The following is a 16,341-nucleotide window of genomic DNA, read 5'->3' as shown; positions in this document are numbered from 1 at the left end:
ACACACACACACACACACACACACACACACACACACACACACTCTGTGCAGAATTGTTTGCATGGTGTCTTTCTTTGTATCCCCATCATCAACGCAGTGCCTGGAACATTTGCTATTGTTCAGTCGTTTTAATCATGTCTTACTCTTCATAATCCCATTTGGGGTTTTATTGGTAAAAGTCCTAGAGTGGCTTGCCATTTCCTTCTCCAGCTCATTTTACAAATAAGAAACTGAGGCAAACAGAGTTAAATGACTTGCCTAGGGCCACAAAGCTAGTAAATGTCTGAGGCTGGATTTGAACTCATGAGAGTGAGCCCTCCTAATTCCACAGACAATGCTTTATCTACTGTGCCACTCAGCTGCCTTGTCGAGCATATTGTTAGTGCTTAATAACTGCTTGTTTACTCACTAACTGTGGAAAAATAAACACACTAATGAATTGTTGGTGGAGCTATGAATTGGTCCAGCTGGTCTGGAAAGCAATCTGGAACAATGCCCCAAAAGTCATTAAACTATGCATATCCTTTGATCCAGCAAAACCACTACTAAGTCTATACTCTAAAGAGATAAATGAAAGAGGAAATATATGTATGTGTAATATACATATATGATGAAAATATTTATAGTAGCTCTTTTTACTATAGCAAAGACCTGGAAATTTAAGGGGTAGCCATCTATTGGGGATTATTGGTTAAACAAATTATGATGTATGAATATAACAGAGTATTATCATGCCATAAGAATTAACAAAACAGACTGTTTCAGAGAAACCTGGGAATATTTGTATGAACTGATTCAGACTGAAATGAGCAGAATAAGAACATTTATATAATAATAATTATATAATAAATATAAATACATATTTATATAATGAAAGATAACTCTGAAAAACTTCAGAATGCTAGATCAATTGATCTATGTATCTATCTATCCATCTACCTGAAGAAGAAAATTATTATACATGAAGCTGCATGATTAACCATAATTCTAAAGGACTAATGATGAAACATTCTACTAATATATTGACAGAGAGGTAATGGGCCCAAGATACAGAAGAATATATGCATTTTTGGACATAGTGAATGTAGGAGTTTGTTTTGCTTGACTTTGCATATTTATTAAAGGAATTTTGTTTTCCTTTTTCTTTTTCCAATGGGAGTGGGCATGGGAGGGTAAAGAAGGATGGAAATAAAGTAGCAAAAAAGAAAGAAAAGAGGATCACTGAAGCATCTTTTCTTTGAAAATGTAGACAAGAAATGAGAAGGAAGGCCAGAAAGAATCTTAGACAAGCAAAACAGCTATGAAAGTTGCACATTGAAAAAATCAAGTTGTACACAATAGAGATCTGTAGTTGCATGTACAATCCTCTTCTGTTATACTTTGTACATGGAAATGCCCATATTATTTGGTGTTTTTTGAGTTCAGAATTTTTTTTAAGAGCAAAGAGGCCATTAGCTTTGGCAATGAAATTATTTCTAACTTTTGGTGAGAGTAATTTCAGTTGGCTGATAAGCTTATAAGCCAGACTGCAAGTGGTTAAGAAGAGTCTGAGAGGAAAAGCAGTGGCATTTTCTTTTTCAAGGTGTTTGGCTGAGAAAGGGAGGAGAGATATTGAATGATACTTATCAGGTATGGTGTTATCTGGAGAGGTCTTTTTAAGGATGAAGGACACTTGGGAATGTTTGTAGGCAGCAGGAAAGAAACTGATAAGGAGAGATTTAAGATTAGAGAGTGAGTATGGATGATAACGAAGGAATTCTGCTAAAAAAAAAAAAAAGACAGGAAGGGATAGGCTCAAAATTGACCCTAGAGAGAAGGGTCCCCTCTTTATCTGAGACTGGAAGAAAGGAAGAAATGTCAGGGAAGATACCCAGGGGCTGTAAGATGAGGAGGAAGGATGGTGAGATAAGGAGAAAGAGAAGAGAGGGTATTCTAGGTGAATTTTTCCATTGAGATGGAGGAGGAAGGAGATGCTGTAAAGAGGCTTGAGGAGGAAGATATCAACTTGAGTTTTTATTTTTAGGCAAAGACTTCCTGCTCTCTGTCTTTTGTTCATATTGACTGTTGTGTATGGCTGGGTCAGATGTGCTAGTAGAGCAGATGGAGAATCATAACTCCATAGATGCAATTTGCATATGAAGTTCCAGGGCTTCAAAGAGACGATAATAGTAATTCCAAATAAAATTTATTGTTATTTTAATGGTATTAATTTCTTTTTGATACAACGACCTTGTGATAGAAATTAATTACTGAGAGTTTTAAAATGCTAAAAGGCAGGACTGAAGTAAGAAAGATTATTGTCAATGACATCAAGAATTTGTTTTAATTTCTGATCTTAATTCTTTTTTCTTTAGAATAAGGATAGGGCCTGGAGCTGTAATTTCATTTGTAATTTCATTCTCCCCTTGAGAATCTTCAGGCAAGCACCTTTTTTGCAATTTATAATCTTTGAAAGTCATCTAGAACATTAAGAGGTTAATTGACTTGCCCAGGGTTACACAGCCAGTAGGAAGGGTATGAACTCATGTCTTTATGTGTCTATTGCATCATGCTGCCTTTCTTTAGACATCTTTAAAATTTTAATGATATATTTATCTCTTCATTTCCAAATATATCCTATCCTCCCTCCTTACAAAGTGAACCATGAACCATTTATTGCAACAAAGAAGAAAAAAAGAAAAAAAATTCAGTAAAATGAACCAATATATCAACTAAATCTGACAGTATATATAGTGTTCCACACCCACAGTCCCCCACCTCTGCACAGAAAGAAGAGAGGCACACTTTCTTATTTATTCTGGGCCAAGTTTGCCAATCCTATCTTCTAAAACAAAGCTTCTTGACTTTTTTTGTGTCACAGATTCCTTTGACACTCTGGTAAAACCTAAAGATCCCTTCTCAGAATGTTTTTAAATGTATAAAATAAGATACCTAATAATACAAAGGAAATCAATTATATTAAAATATAGTTACCAAAATATTTTTTAAAAGTACATGGACTCCAGGTTAAGAACCTCTGTTTTTGTGACGTGTGTTGCAATTACCTCGTCAATTTTTGCAGCTTAGATGTTGATTCTGGTACAAACATAGGGATGGTCCTTTTGTGTCTGAAATATACATTAAACACAAATTTAGTAAATATACTGAGTGTTAATGTAACTGAATAACAAATACAAAATGAAAACATAATCACAGAAATATATAAGTGTGGTATATGATCAGGGTAGATAGTTACAGGGGCCAGAAAATCCTATTGTATTTTTTATACTCAAATAACCCTGGCCCTAGTCAGGCCTGTAATTTCACCTTTAGCCCTAGAGAATTTTAAAATGCAAATAAAAATGCCTGAAAGGAATAACACTAAGACTGTCAGAGGCCAGGATTTTAACAAGGGAAGAACAGCCAGGAAGAGAGACATAGAATTTCAGTTATAAAGATGTAGATTCATAGGATTTTAGAACTGAAAGGGAACCTATAGGTCTTCTAGTCCAATCCCCTTATTTTAGTTTAGTTTAATTTTGAGTTCCAAATTCTATCCCTCTCTCCTCTTTACTCTCAATAATATATAATAATATTAAATATATAATAACAATATTAAAAATATTAGAATTTTTTTATTATTTCTTTTTTATTAATTTATTTTGAGGTATCAACAATCACTTCCACAATCTTTTGAGTTTTAAATTTTTCTCCCCTTCCTTCTGCAAGATGGCGTCTGATACATATACATTCCTATTAAACATATTTTCACATTAGTCATTTGTAAGGAAGAATTAGAACCAATAGAAGGGACCACCAGAAAGAGGAAACAAAACAAAACAGAAGGAAAAAAAAGAGCAAATAGTATGCTTCGATTTGCATTCAAATTCCATAGTTCTTTGTGTGGATGTGGACAGCATTTTCCATCATAAGACTTTTGGAGATGTCTTAGATTCTTGCTGAGAAGGACTAAGTCTATCAAAGTTAGTTATTGCACAACGTGGCTGTTACTGTGTACAGTATTTTCCTGGTTCCACTCACTTCACTCAGCCTCAGACCATACAAATCTTTCCAAGTTCTTCTGAAGTCTGCCTGCTCATCATTTCTTATAGCACAATAGTACTCCATTACAATCATATACCACAACTTGTTCAGGCATTCCCCAATTGATGGCCATCCCCTCAATTTCCAATTCTTGGCCACCACAGAAAGAACTGCTATAAATATTTTGGTACCTGTGGGTCCTTTTCCCATTTTTATGATCTCTTTGGGATACAGACCTAGAAGTGCTATTGCTGGGTCAAAGGCAATCCCCTTATTTTAAAGGTGAGGAAATTGAGGCCAGAAAAATTACAACTTACCCAGTTGGTGGCAAAACTGGGATTCAAATTCAAGTACTCTTTCTCCAAATCTAGAGCTTTTTCCACTCCACCTAGAGGCCTTACCTCCTATTTCACAGTTTTAACATTACAGGTAACACAAAGTGATTATGACTGACAAAAATTCATACAGCAAAGCTCTGCATAAACAGAAAACCAGAAGGTCACCAAGGCATCGTATCAACTCAACTGGGTTTATATACAGCAAAATCTAGACTTTCATGTTGGAAACTATTACACAAAAGATCCCATTCACAAGTGAAACAGTGCTAGTTAAAGCACTCTGACAAAGGTGGAAGGACATAGGCCAAATGCTATTTTCCTTGAACTCTTAAATTTCTCCTTTCCCTCTAAATGACGGCCTAGGTCACTACTTTCAGGCCTTCAGCAAAATAAAGCTACCAGATACCACCTTCTTTCTCCCTTCCCCAAGATCTGGCCACCCTGTTCTTGCCCCAGCAGTAGCCTCATAGGTACTATGTTCTCTGCTACCACTATTCCTAAATGAATTAAAGATATGCATCCTGTTGTTTGCCTAGGGCACAAAAATCATCAGTCATGCCTCTGCTTAAGATTTTAATGGTTAAGTTGCTCTAGCCTAAAAGAGAAGCAGCTCAACAAATAAAATTGGAAAGTAGAAAATCCAACTTTCTGAAAGAAGCAAGACATTAAAACTGCAAGTATTCTTATTTCTTGTAACAACCTATGGTCAAGACCCTAAGGTGCCATTTCCCACTGAGTCTCCTTCCTTTTTGAACTCAGAGGGAACAGGCTTTTTTTTTTTTTTTTTTAACTGTCTTTAGCTCAATGTACTCCCTTACCAGAGCAGAAGTCTGAGAGTTATAATTTAAATTAAGTTTACAAATGGCTCATCTCTTGAGTTCCCCCAAAAAGGATTAGCATGGTCCCATCTAAAAAAGTACCCACAATGCAAAGTAGATGAGGCATAAGGCAGCTATTTATTTTCTTTACTGTTAAAGAAATGCCTAAAACACAAAGGACTTTAAACGTACACTGACAAATACTTAAAACATGAAACAGTACTCCATAACTCCAATTATACTCTCTAGACAGGTAAATATTTAAAATATTAAAAGATGAAACACTTTGTGGGACTGCTGAATGGACATTTTTACCTTGGTTCTGCATTGTTTGAATAACTCACTCAAGGTCCTTGTCTTGGAGTAAGCCAGGGTATAATTCTAATTAAGTCTTAGTGCTTAATCCCTTTTGGGGAGCCCCACAAGGTACTCAGCTGAGTTTGCCTTCTTTTGAGCTAAGCTTGTACATCCTCTCATCAGTCAAGTTCAGATCTCCACTTAAAGTGCTTTTTACAAAGTAATGAACCCCTTGGAGAAAAGTGGGCCATGCTGCAGGAAGCCCAGAGAGATTTTATCTGGATTTTCTTCTAGGTTGCTTTATGTGCTGCATAGAGATCCACATAAGGATTTTCATGAGGAGGCAGTTTAGTTTCTCACCAGAAGGTTGGAGGGAGGGGAGATTTCCTGTCATGAGTCCTTGTGGGGAGAGCTACATGTGCCCCAGGAGCTAATCTGGGACTAGACTTTCCTTCTGAAAGGGGGGTCATTTTTTTCCATTCCTTTTTTTCTTCGTTTTTGTTGTCATCCAGTCACGTCAGACTCTTCATGACTTCATTTGGAGTTTTCTTGGCACAGATATTGGAGAAGTTTGCCATTTCCTTCTCCAACTCATTTTACAAATGAGGAAGCTGAGGCAAAAAGGGTTAAATGACTTGCCCAGGGTCATATAATTAGGAAGTGTCTGAAGCTGGATTTGAACTCCGGATGCCTCTGTAATCACAAGTTACTTCACTTTTCTGTGATCATAAATTGTTCTCCTTTTCTGAGCAGACGAAGCAGTCAGCCAACTGTATAAGCTTGCCTAACCTAAGTGACCCTCAAATAACCTTTAAGTGCCTATCTTTGCTTCAGCAACTGCCTACTTTTTTTTTTTTAAAGGCAATTGGGGTTAGGTGACTTGCTCAGGGTCACACAGCTAGTAAGTGCCAAGTGTTTGGTCTGAGGCCGGATTTGAACTCGGGTCCTCCCGACTTCAGGGCTGGTGCTCTATCCACTGCACCACCTAGCTGCCCGAACTGCCTACTTCTTTCCCCTGTACTTCAGCAACTTTGAATTTCCATACTCAGACCTCACTTTATTCAAACACTCTAAACAGCTTTGTAGAAACTGTCTCTCAACTATCTGGCTGTTTAATAAAAATTCTAAGCAATCTGATCTGCCAACAAGACGACAGTCTTTATTCCACAACAATCAAAATCAATCAATATGCCATATGGTTTAAATTGGGAATTAGCAACTTTTCAGAAGTGATATGCCAAATTTTTATTCACTGAGGCAGGCAGGTGTGGCATCAGTCCCCCTTAAAAATGCAAACATGGGAGAAAGGGTTTATATTTTAGGCCTAACACATTGTCAGTTAATACCTTGGGGGTGGCACGATAAGGGAGTGGGGGTGTCATTAATTGGCAGATGAAAGGAAGAATATGTCCATAAGCGAAGTGAGAGGGAGACAGGGTGACAAGATCTAGAGGTATGACTGAGAGTTCCAGTCTGTTTGTTTGTTTGTTTGTTTGTTTTTAAAGATGGTGGTGAGGCACTAATAGAGAACGTATAAGGACTCCAAAGACAAAATTTGCTAAGTTCACTGTTCTACCTAAAGAGAGCTATGTCAATCAAAACTATCTTGCATGGGGTCACAGCTTGCAGCATCTAGTTTAAATAGTGGCAGCCATCAAATTGAGAGTATAATAAGACTCTTGATACTACTCATGATGCCAATGTGATATTCTGTAAAATTCAGAATGTGTGAAATTAGGCTGGCACAGGTCTTAAGAGATATACCACTAAAAGAATAGAAATGAAGTTCCTTCCAGAAAAAATGACTGACATACAAAGTAAATAAATGTAACAGGAAGAAACCTACCGACCAGGAATGAAAGGCACATGTACAGCTCCATAACCTCGAACCACATCATTTCCAAAAATGTCAGGTCCATACACACTTATCACTATTTGTGGCCCTTGAAAAAAATACAATGGTTAGCCACACTAGGTAAAAAGAGGTAAGTGTTTTGTTAAGCCCACGAATGAAGCTGGCCTGGAAGAAAATGCAGTTATAGAAGATGGCCTAAATATGACAGTACTTTTATAAGAACCAATAGTGCCTGGTAACTGTTTTCAACAACTATCAATCAATTCATGTCAAGCACATCAGCAGACAATGGATTTAACAAAGGCTTTTATGAACTAGGAACAAAGAAGATTTTTTCTATCGAAAGTCACTGAAGCATAGGAAAAAAATCCACCAATCAAGGGCCATAAAAGTCATATGAAATTTAATTTTTTGGTTTGATTTAGGGATAATTAGGAGAAAAATATAAAACATTGTTCTGTTTTCAAAATAAAACAGGAAGTGTAAACTTCCAGTAAATAATTATTTTATAGTTAGCTCATTATACATGCATATGTACATATATACATACATACACACAGCTAAAGCTATATCTATATATGTAATGATATATAAATGATAAAGGAGAGAGAGAAACCCAGGATGATGGCTGTTTTTGAAATGAGATTGAATTCACAAGGCATGCTCCTTAACTGATGGTTAGTTAATTTCTTCTGTGCATACTACCTGCCATAAAATAACATTTACCAAGCAACACAAAAAAGCACTATACTAAGTGCTGGAGTCACAAACACAAAACCTGAAATGGTCCCTGCCCACAAGAAGCTCACACCCTATTAAGTATGTTAATACATTCACACATACCGTGTGTCAGGGTCTCGACTTACAAACTCTGGACCCACACCACCAGGCTCTTCCTCAACCATGGGTAACTGACATGGAAGCCCTATTCAAGCCACACTTGAATATATTTTTTTCTAATCAAATAATGGTATCAATATTTTACTGACATTTTCATGAAAATTTCAGAGAAAATACCACTTAAAGCAACACTTAAAGGAATATCAGTACCTTTTCTCTAAGCTCTGCTTGTTATCAAGTACAACTTAACCAAATCTTGGCTTGCAACTCTACTTTAAGAAAAGCTTTTAAACATTCTTACCTAACTTGGTTCCTCAGTCTGCCCAAAGCCTCCAGCAGCCACATTCAAACTTTGGGTTTAAAAAGTTCTTAGGTTCTATCTCCTATGGCCTTCACTAATACATCTGCTGAAGGCTTAGTGTTCTCAACCTCAGAAGACTCTGGTGCACAAGACCTTCATTCCCAGCCTACGGAGGTCACTGAGAAGAGTGATCACCTCCAATGAACCAGCTCAGATACTGACCTTCTACTGTCAGCTAACTCCTCAATCTAGTTAAAAAAAAAAAAAAAAAAAGAGGACTATTTCTCTTTAAGGAGTCCTGACCTTTTATAGCAGCCATATCCCTTTAAGGCCAGAAGCTTCTGCCTGGTGGTGGGGGAGGGGGTAGGAATGGTTGACAGCAACACAGATTTCAGGGCTTCTGGGTCAAAGCAACTCTCTGCATATTCTTTGTGCAGTGACACCCTCCCTCCCCCAACAAAGTTCTCCCTGCTAGTTGGCAAAGTTTCTAACTTTGGATCCTAGGCCTAGTCCCTTAGCCATTCCTTGTCTAGTCAGTCCTACCCACTACTGAGAATGCTGTAACCTATCCTTTATGAATATCATGCGCAAGCAACCCACTAATGTCTGGTTTTAGGTGACACCTTTTCCTTGTATCCCTGTTCCTCAATATTTAATGATCTCAGGATCATAGAATGAAAGATAAAAGGATCTCAGAAGCTATCTAGTTCAACTCCCTCATTTTACAGATAAGAAAACTGAGGCCCAGGGAAGTGACTTGCCCAAGGTCACACAGGTAGTAAGCAAAAGAGGCAGAAATTTATACAGACAATTCCTCAGACACAGAAGGAAACAGAGAAACCCAGAGAGATATTTAGGCACACACAGAGAAAATAGAGATAGACACAAAGACAAAGAGGCATAGCAGCATATACATAGGAACAAAGGAAAATGTGGTATGAAATAATAGTGAGAAAGACACAAAGGAGAGACAGAAAAACAGTGAGATGCAGATATACATACAGACACAGACGCATACACACAAACACCCCAACACAGAGATTTTCATGCAATATCCCCATCTTGTGGACTTTTAGAAGACTGCCACTAAAAATTTTGAAAACTATGTTGTTTTCCCAACTATGAACACGTACCACTTTTTGCTACTTCCCCAGCAGAACAAGGATGAATTAAAGTCAAAGGTTAGAGGCTCCCCACCTCTACTATTAGAAAACATATTACAAGTTAAGTAAAATGTTAACCTAGTATAAAAATACTACTATTTTAAACTACCTTTTGTTAAGTAAGTTCTTCTAAGACACTTTCACTGTTTTAAAGAAATATTTTCCTAAGGAAAATTAAAAGATTTTATGCACGTATAGCCCCTGAAAGAACTCCAAGGTCACAAATTCTATTGTTTCATAAAAAAAGCCTGGAATTATAGACTGTAACAAAACATTTCCAAACCATTTCATGAAAAATGTTAAAAACTAGCAAACTAATTAATAGCACAGTGAGGAAAAGCACTTTATAAAAGGGAACTAGGTTATAATGGTTATCATAATTTGCACATATTTACATAGCATTTTACAGTTTACAAAATGCTTCTGCATACATTATCCCATTTGATTTTCACAAGATGGCAGGTAAGGCATGAGTCAGTATTAGTCCCATTTTTACAGGTGAGGAAATTGAAAGCATAGAATTTAGGTGACTTGCCCAAGTCAGACAGGTGACACAACCACAACTAAAAGAGGCCACTTGACTCTCCTAGTCCAGTTTTATTTCCAACAGACCATACTGCTTTTCTTATTTAAAAAAAAAAAACAAAAAAACCCAAAGATTTAATATCAATTTATCCAACATGTCTAAGAATACTAGACCTAGCAGGCAAAGTTGAGAAATCTTCAGGTATGTCCCCAACCCAACATCCCCTACTGTTTTTTTAACTAATGGAATGATGGCATTTTAAGGTTAAAAAACTCCTATTCAATATTAAAAACTTCAATTCGATATTCAAACTCCTATTCTTCCTTCCAGAGTCACAGTTCTGAGCTCCTGTGTCTTATATATTCAATTTTGAATATATTTGAGGACTTGAGACATGGCAAAATCCTGTCCAGTTTAGGCCTAAGTCATTCCCGACTTAACTTGAGGGCATTAGCCTAAAGTTCTAAAACTTTACATTCCAAAGCCAGTTTTAATATCTTGCTTCAATTCCAATATTTACTTACAGCCATAAGGATTAGTACTTTTAAAGGTGATATCAATAGGGAAGTTCCACACCAGGCTTCGCTGTATATCTTGGCTTTTAGAAGTAATTTGAGATATTCCCTCTTCTAAGCCCTAGGGAAAAAATAGCAATTTACAAACTTAATGCTATACTAACCAAGCTACCAAGGGGATACTTTACAGAAATGGTCAAAATGAAACCAACACTCATTTGAAGGAACAAAGATCTAGAACATCATGGGAAACAACAAAAATAAGTAGGAATAAAGTGGGGAGGGATAGCAGTGCTAGACCTCTCATATCTCATAAAGCAGTAACCACAAAACTTTGGTACTACTTACAAAAACAGTTATTCAAAACTAATGTTACAACCTTTTTTGATCTAAACTGATAAATTAGAGATGTTAAGTCTGCCTAGGTTTTCATAAAGCCTCCCATTCTACTCTTGACGAAAAGATGGAAAAATATGAGCGAGGTCATAATAAAAAGTGGCTAAACAGCCAGACCCAAACATTAGTCAGTGGATTAGCAGAACAGACTAGACAAAAAAAAAAAATCAGAAATAATTGAACTGGATAACTCAGAGTTCAGGAAACCTCCAAAACATAAATTACTGGGGGAATAACTCCTTATTTGACAAAAGTTATTGGGAAAATTAAAACTGCTTCGAGAATTTAGTTTTAGACCAACATCTCACACTACCTAACACAATAAGCTCAAAATGGAGACATCCACCCACCTGCATATTAAAGGTCATATAACAATTATTAATAATAAGAGAAACGTAGTTTAAAAAACTGAAATTCTACCTCACACGTGGTAAACTGGAAAAGGTGGCAAAAGATGGGAATAGTCAAAGTTGGAAGGGTTAAAAAGACATGCACATCAGTGTATTGGAGACAGAACTGTGAATTTCCAACTATTTTGGAAAGCAATTTGGAATTATGGTAAGGAAGTGACCAAAATAATCATGCTCTTTGGCCCAGAGATCCTCTTGGTAGGCATATATTCCAAGGAGGTCAATGATAAAATCAAAGGCCCCATATGCAAAATATATAATTGCAGTCGCAAGTATTACAGAATGGCTAAATAAGTTGTGGTCCAGGAATGTAAAATACTGTTATTGTAAAGAATGGATGTAAATGAATATACAGAAGCACAGGAATATCTATATGAACTAATGTGAAAAGAAGCAAAACCAATAAAGTAATATATACAATGACCATAAGCATATAAAGGGAAAGAACATTAACAACAAAAGAATTAAAACAGAATGCTGTGAAATCATCATAACCAAATTTGGCCCCAAAATGATATGAGAAGGTACCTAAACTCGTTTTACTACATTAGTGCACACTGCTTATGTCAGACCTTTCCAGTGTGTCAGTTAGTTTTACTGAACTGTTTGTTTTTTCTTTCATATTCTTTACTTACAAGGATAGATCTCTTGGAGGTGATATAAAAACCAAAAGATACCCATAAAAAGAAAATTTAAAACTACATTGCATTTTTGCAACTACGGGATAAATGGGAATAATGATTCTTAGTACTTGCACTGAGAGTTTGATGAAATTAAGCTTGATGGATCAGATCTGTGAGTGAGAGGTTCACCATTTCTGGTCATTCATGAACAAAGTCTTGAGTATAAGTGTGTCTAATAAATACCTGTTGTTGTTGTTGGTCCTTTCAGTCATGTTGGACTCTTCATGACCCCATTTGGGGTTTTCTTGGCAAAGATACTGCAGTGGTTTGCCATTTCCTTCTCCAGCTCATTTTACAGATTAGGAAACTGAGACAAACAGGGTTTAGTGACTTATCCAAGGTCCCACAGCTAGTAAATGCCTGAGGCTAGATTTGAACTCAGGAAGATGAGTCTTCCTGACTTCAGGCCTGGCACTCTATCCACTGTGCCACCTAGCTGCTCCTCTAATAAATATTACCTGTTAACAAATGGTCCATTTTTATCATGTCATGTTAGGGCATTGAATCTAGACATTTTATCTTTTTACAAGGGGGGGAAGGAGGGGGAGAATGGGGAGAAATGTGAGGAGGGGAAATTGAGAAAAAAACAACACAATTTTTAAAAGTTCAACTTACAGATGTTGGTATCCAGTCTTGGCCATAAACGAAACAATACTTGCAGTAGAGATCATTAAATTCAGGAAACTTTAAAAAGAAACATATAGGTGCTTTATTTCAATCCACCATTTCTCTTCTATATTCTGTAGGCTGCCAAAAAGACTGATTATTGAATTAATATGAAGTTGAGAGATTTTAGATCACCTAGCTTGGGGTCAAACATACAGTCTATTCTAGACCAGTGTTTCCAAAATGAGGGTTTTGGAATGGTTCTATAGGGTCTGACCCTAAAAGGTGTATGATCAAACAATCAGAAATTCCACCATAGCCAATCTTGGACTTCTCTCCAATACAACCATCTAGCCTCTTTCAACATTGCCCTACTGGGCCATCTTCTACCATCAATCTAAGTGAGTGCCTGGGTTGTGGGCCACTCAGGGAGGTTATAACCTGACCCAGGAACAGTAGGCTCTGTAGTTCAGGGACAACGACTAGTGAGTAAGCCACCCCACTCCCCACTTTTATTAGGTGGAAAGAAAGTAGCACAGGATAAGCAGGCACGAATGATTTGCAATTACATTATTTTTCCCCACAAACTCACCTATTTACAAACTTTGCTATTTTCCATCCTTCCAGGCTATCAGGTTTATCAACCTCTTCATCCCTGACTCCATACTCTAGTGAACTGCTATCCTCAAAGCTACCAATAATCTCTTAATTGACAAATTTGATGGTCTTTTCTCAATCCTTATCCTTCTTGCCCTCTCTGAAGCATTTGACACCACTGACCACTTTTCTTTCTAGAAAACTCCTCTCTGGATTGCAGTGATATTTTCGTCTCTTGGCTATCCTCCTACCTGTTGATTCCTCCTTAGTTTGCAATGCTGAATCATTGCTCACATCACATCCTCTAACTGTGGGTGTAACCCAAGGGCCTTCTTTTCTCATCTCTGTATACTCTCTCATTTGGTAACTCCATCAGTTCCCATGGGTTTGTTATCTTAATGCAGATGACTATCCAACTACATATCCAGTCTTAATCTCCCTCCTGACCTCCAGTCTCATACCGTCACTATCTATTGGATAATCTCAAACATATCCAAAACAGAATTACCTTTCCCCAAAACACCCTCCTCTTCTGAATGTCCCTATTTCAGTTGAGGACACCATCATCTTTACAATTATACAGATCTGCAACACTGGCATTATCTTTCAATCCTCATTCTTCCTTATACCACATGGTCATCAGTTGCTAAATCTTGCCATTTCTACTTTTATAATATCTCACCTAATTCATCCTTTATCATCTCTATTGAAATAGCCTCTTAACTGGTCTCTTTGTCTCAAGTCTCTCCCTTCTCCAATCCATCTTTTTTTTTTTGGCTAGGCAATGGGGTTAAGTGACTTGCTAAGTCACACTGCTAGTAAGTGTTGTGTGTCTGAGGCCGGATTTGAACTCAGGGCCTCCTGAATCCAGAGCCCTTCCAATCCATCTTTCGTCTCTTGGGTTATTCTCCTACCTGCTCATTCCTCCTTAGTCTACATTGCTGGATCACTGTCCATATTACATCCTCTAACTGTGGGCGTGTCCCAAGGCCCAAAATGATTTTTCTAGAGTAATAGTAATTTGAGTAGTTCCCTACTGACTCTAGGATCAGATATTATTTATTTTTTTATTTCCTGGTCTTTAAATTTCTACTTTTGTGTAAGATTTAAAATGTGTAGTACGCAACTATTAGCACTTTCATTCGAAGTTGTGGGAACGGGATTATTCCGCCCCATGCGCTCATTTTATAGGTAAGGAAACTGATTTCTCAAGAGATTAAGTGATTTGCCCAAAACTATACAGTGACAGAGCTGGAAATAAAACCCAGGTCTCCTGATTCCCAGCCCAGTGTTCTTTCTACACCAACATCTGGGCCCCTGGAAGAGAAAGGCCGGGGTGGGGGGTGGGGGGGCCCAAGATCACAAACTAAAGGAGGTGGGGTAGGGGGCCAGCATAAAGCTGAAGGCTGTGCTCTCTTCTGCCTCCTCAAGGGGGCAGCACAGGGCCTGAATTCAAATCCAGCCCTTCCATCCCAAACTCTTCTTCATCTGTAAAATGAGGGGGCTGGCCCCAGGACCTCCAAAGCCGCCTCCAGCTCCAGATCTATGACCCCCTAACCGCTCGTGTTTATGTGGCCATTGCAGTTTACAAAAGGGGTCGGGTCCTGTATGTCGGAGTGGGAGCTGTGAGGGGGAGGGCGGGTCCTGGTCCAGTCAGGGAGGGGGGAGGGACCTCTGGAGAGAAGGTGGGGGAGGGGAGGGTCCCGTGTGCGCAGAAGGGAGTCTTCTGCAACCCAGGGGGGAAAAGGGGGCGGCCTATGTTGTGGTATCACTGAGTCCTCTACTTTGGCAGAGGGGCGTGTGGGTGCGTGTGTGTGAGAGACACTCGTGTGAGTACAAGTTCGTGCGTGTGTGCTTTGACCCCTCTGCAGGTCCAGGAGTGCATGTCTATGTCGGGGCAGGGGCGGGGTGAACGCTGGCCACGGCTGTGACGAGGGCGCCTCTCGTGGGTCCGGGGGCGTGGCCACGAGGCCTCGCACTCCTTCTCTCCTCCCCTCCCTCCTCCTTCTCCCTCGGGCCGGCCCGCCAGCCCGTCGGGTCCGGGGTCCCCCTCACCTGGCCGCTCTCCACTTGCCCGTTCACCATCACCAGGAAGACGGTGGGGTTGGCTGCAGCCATGGCTTTCCGAGGGCCCCGCGCGCAGCCCGCGTTGCTAAGAGTCTCGAGAACCCCCCCTTAGAGACTGACGGCGCGCCGAGTGGGACAAGCTTCCTTGGAATGGGGCCTTCGCGCCTGCCCCAGCTGCCGACGCTCCTAATTGGCGCGGCGAGCCTGGCTGGAGCATGCGCGATTGCTCCGTTTGAGGGGGCTGCGGGAGGAGGGGGTGGGGATGTGGAGAGGAGGGGGATGTGGAGAGGAGGGAACTGAGGAAGTCTCTTAACCCCTTGCAGCAATAACGTTCTGTGGTCTACATTCTTGCCACATTTATATAGACAGCTAGGCGGTGCAGTGGACAGCGCTCTGGTTCTCTGTTCTGAAAAACCTGAGTTCAAATGCAGCCTGAGATACCGCTTAGCAAATCTCTATTTGCCTCAGTTTCCTCAACTGTAAAATTGGGATAATACTAGCACCCTTTCCCAGGGTTGTTATGGGATCAAATGAGATAATAGTGAACCACTGTTTTAAAGGAACTCTCTGTTTCCCTGATGCTTAACTTATGACAGCAATGTCAAAGAAATTCTTTGTGCCCCTTAAATTGTGGGGGAAACCTCAAGGAAGAAGACTACCTGGTCCCAGGGGGTAAAGGAAAGTTGTGGGACCATGAATCTAGAACCAAAAGAAACCTGAAAGACCAATTAGTCCAATACTCTCATTTTACTGATGAGGAAACTGAGGAAACCAGAAAGGTTGTGACTTGCCTACAATCACCGAGGTGTTAGGCATTAGAGGCAAAATTCAGAACCCAGGTCCTCTGACTGGAGAATCAGCATCTGTTCCTTTGAACAGTGGATTACAGCTCATCTCAACAAAGCC

The 16,341-nt window shown here is 39.1% G+C and overlaps 1 protein-coding gene across 1 annotated transcript in view; it reads right to left on the bottom strand.

The window, feature by feature from the left end:
• Positions 1-15,574, bottom strand: part of B9D1 (B9 domain containing 1) — a 34,990-nt gene extending 19,416 nt beyond the window's left edge. The window contains exons 1-5 of the mRNA XM_027874879.1: positions 15,424-15,574; positions 12,781-12,849; positions 10,686-10,797; positions 7,323-7,419; positions 3,045-3,107 (exon numbers count right to left, since the gene is read on the bottom strand). Of these exons, the coding sequence (XP_027730680.1) occupies positions 3,045-3,107; positions 7,323-7,419; positions 10,686-10,797; positions 12,781-12,849; positions 15,424-15,486 (404 nt within the window). The 5' untranslated portion in view covers positions 15,487-15,574. The remainder of the gene's footprint in view (positions 1-3,044; positions 3,108-7,322; positions 7,420-10,685; positions 10,798-12,780; positions 12,850-15,423) is intronic.
• Positions 15,575-16,341: the final 767 nt, after the last annotated feature.

Source organism: Vombatus ursinus, unplaced genomic scaffold (assembly GCF_900497805.2).
Source record: "Vombatus ursinus unplaced genomic scaffold, bare-nosed wombat genome assembly UNPS02014807.1, whole genome shotgun sequence".
Lineage (NCBI taxonomy): Eukaryota > Metazoa > Chordata > Mammalia > Diprotodontia > Vombatidae > Vombatus > Vombatus ursinus.
This window is presented reverse-complemented; position numbering and strand designations above follow the sequence as displayed.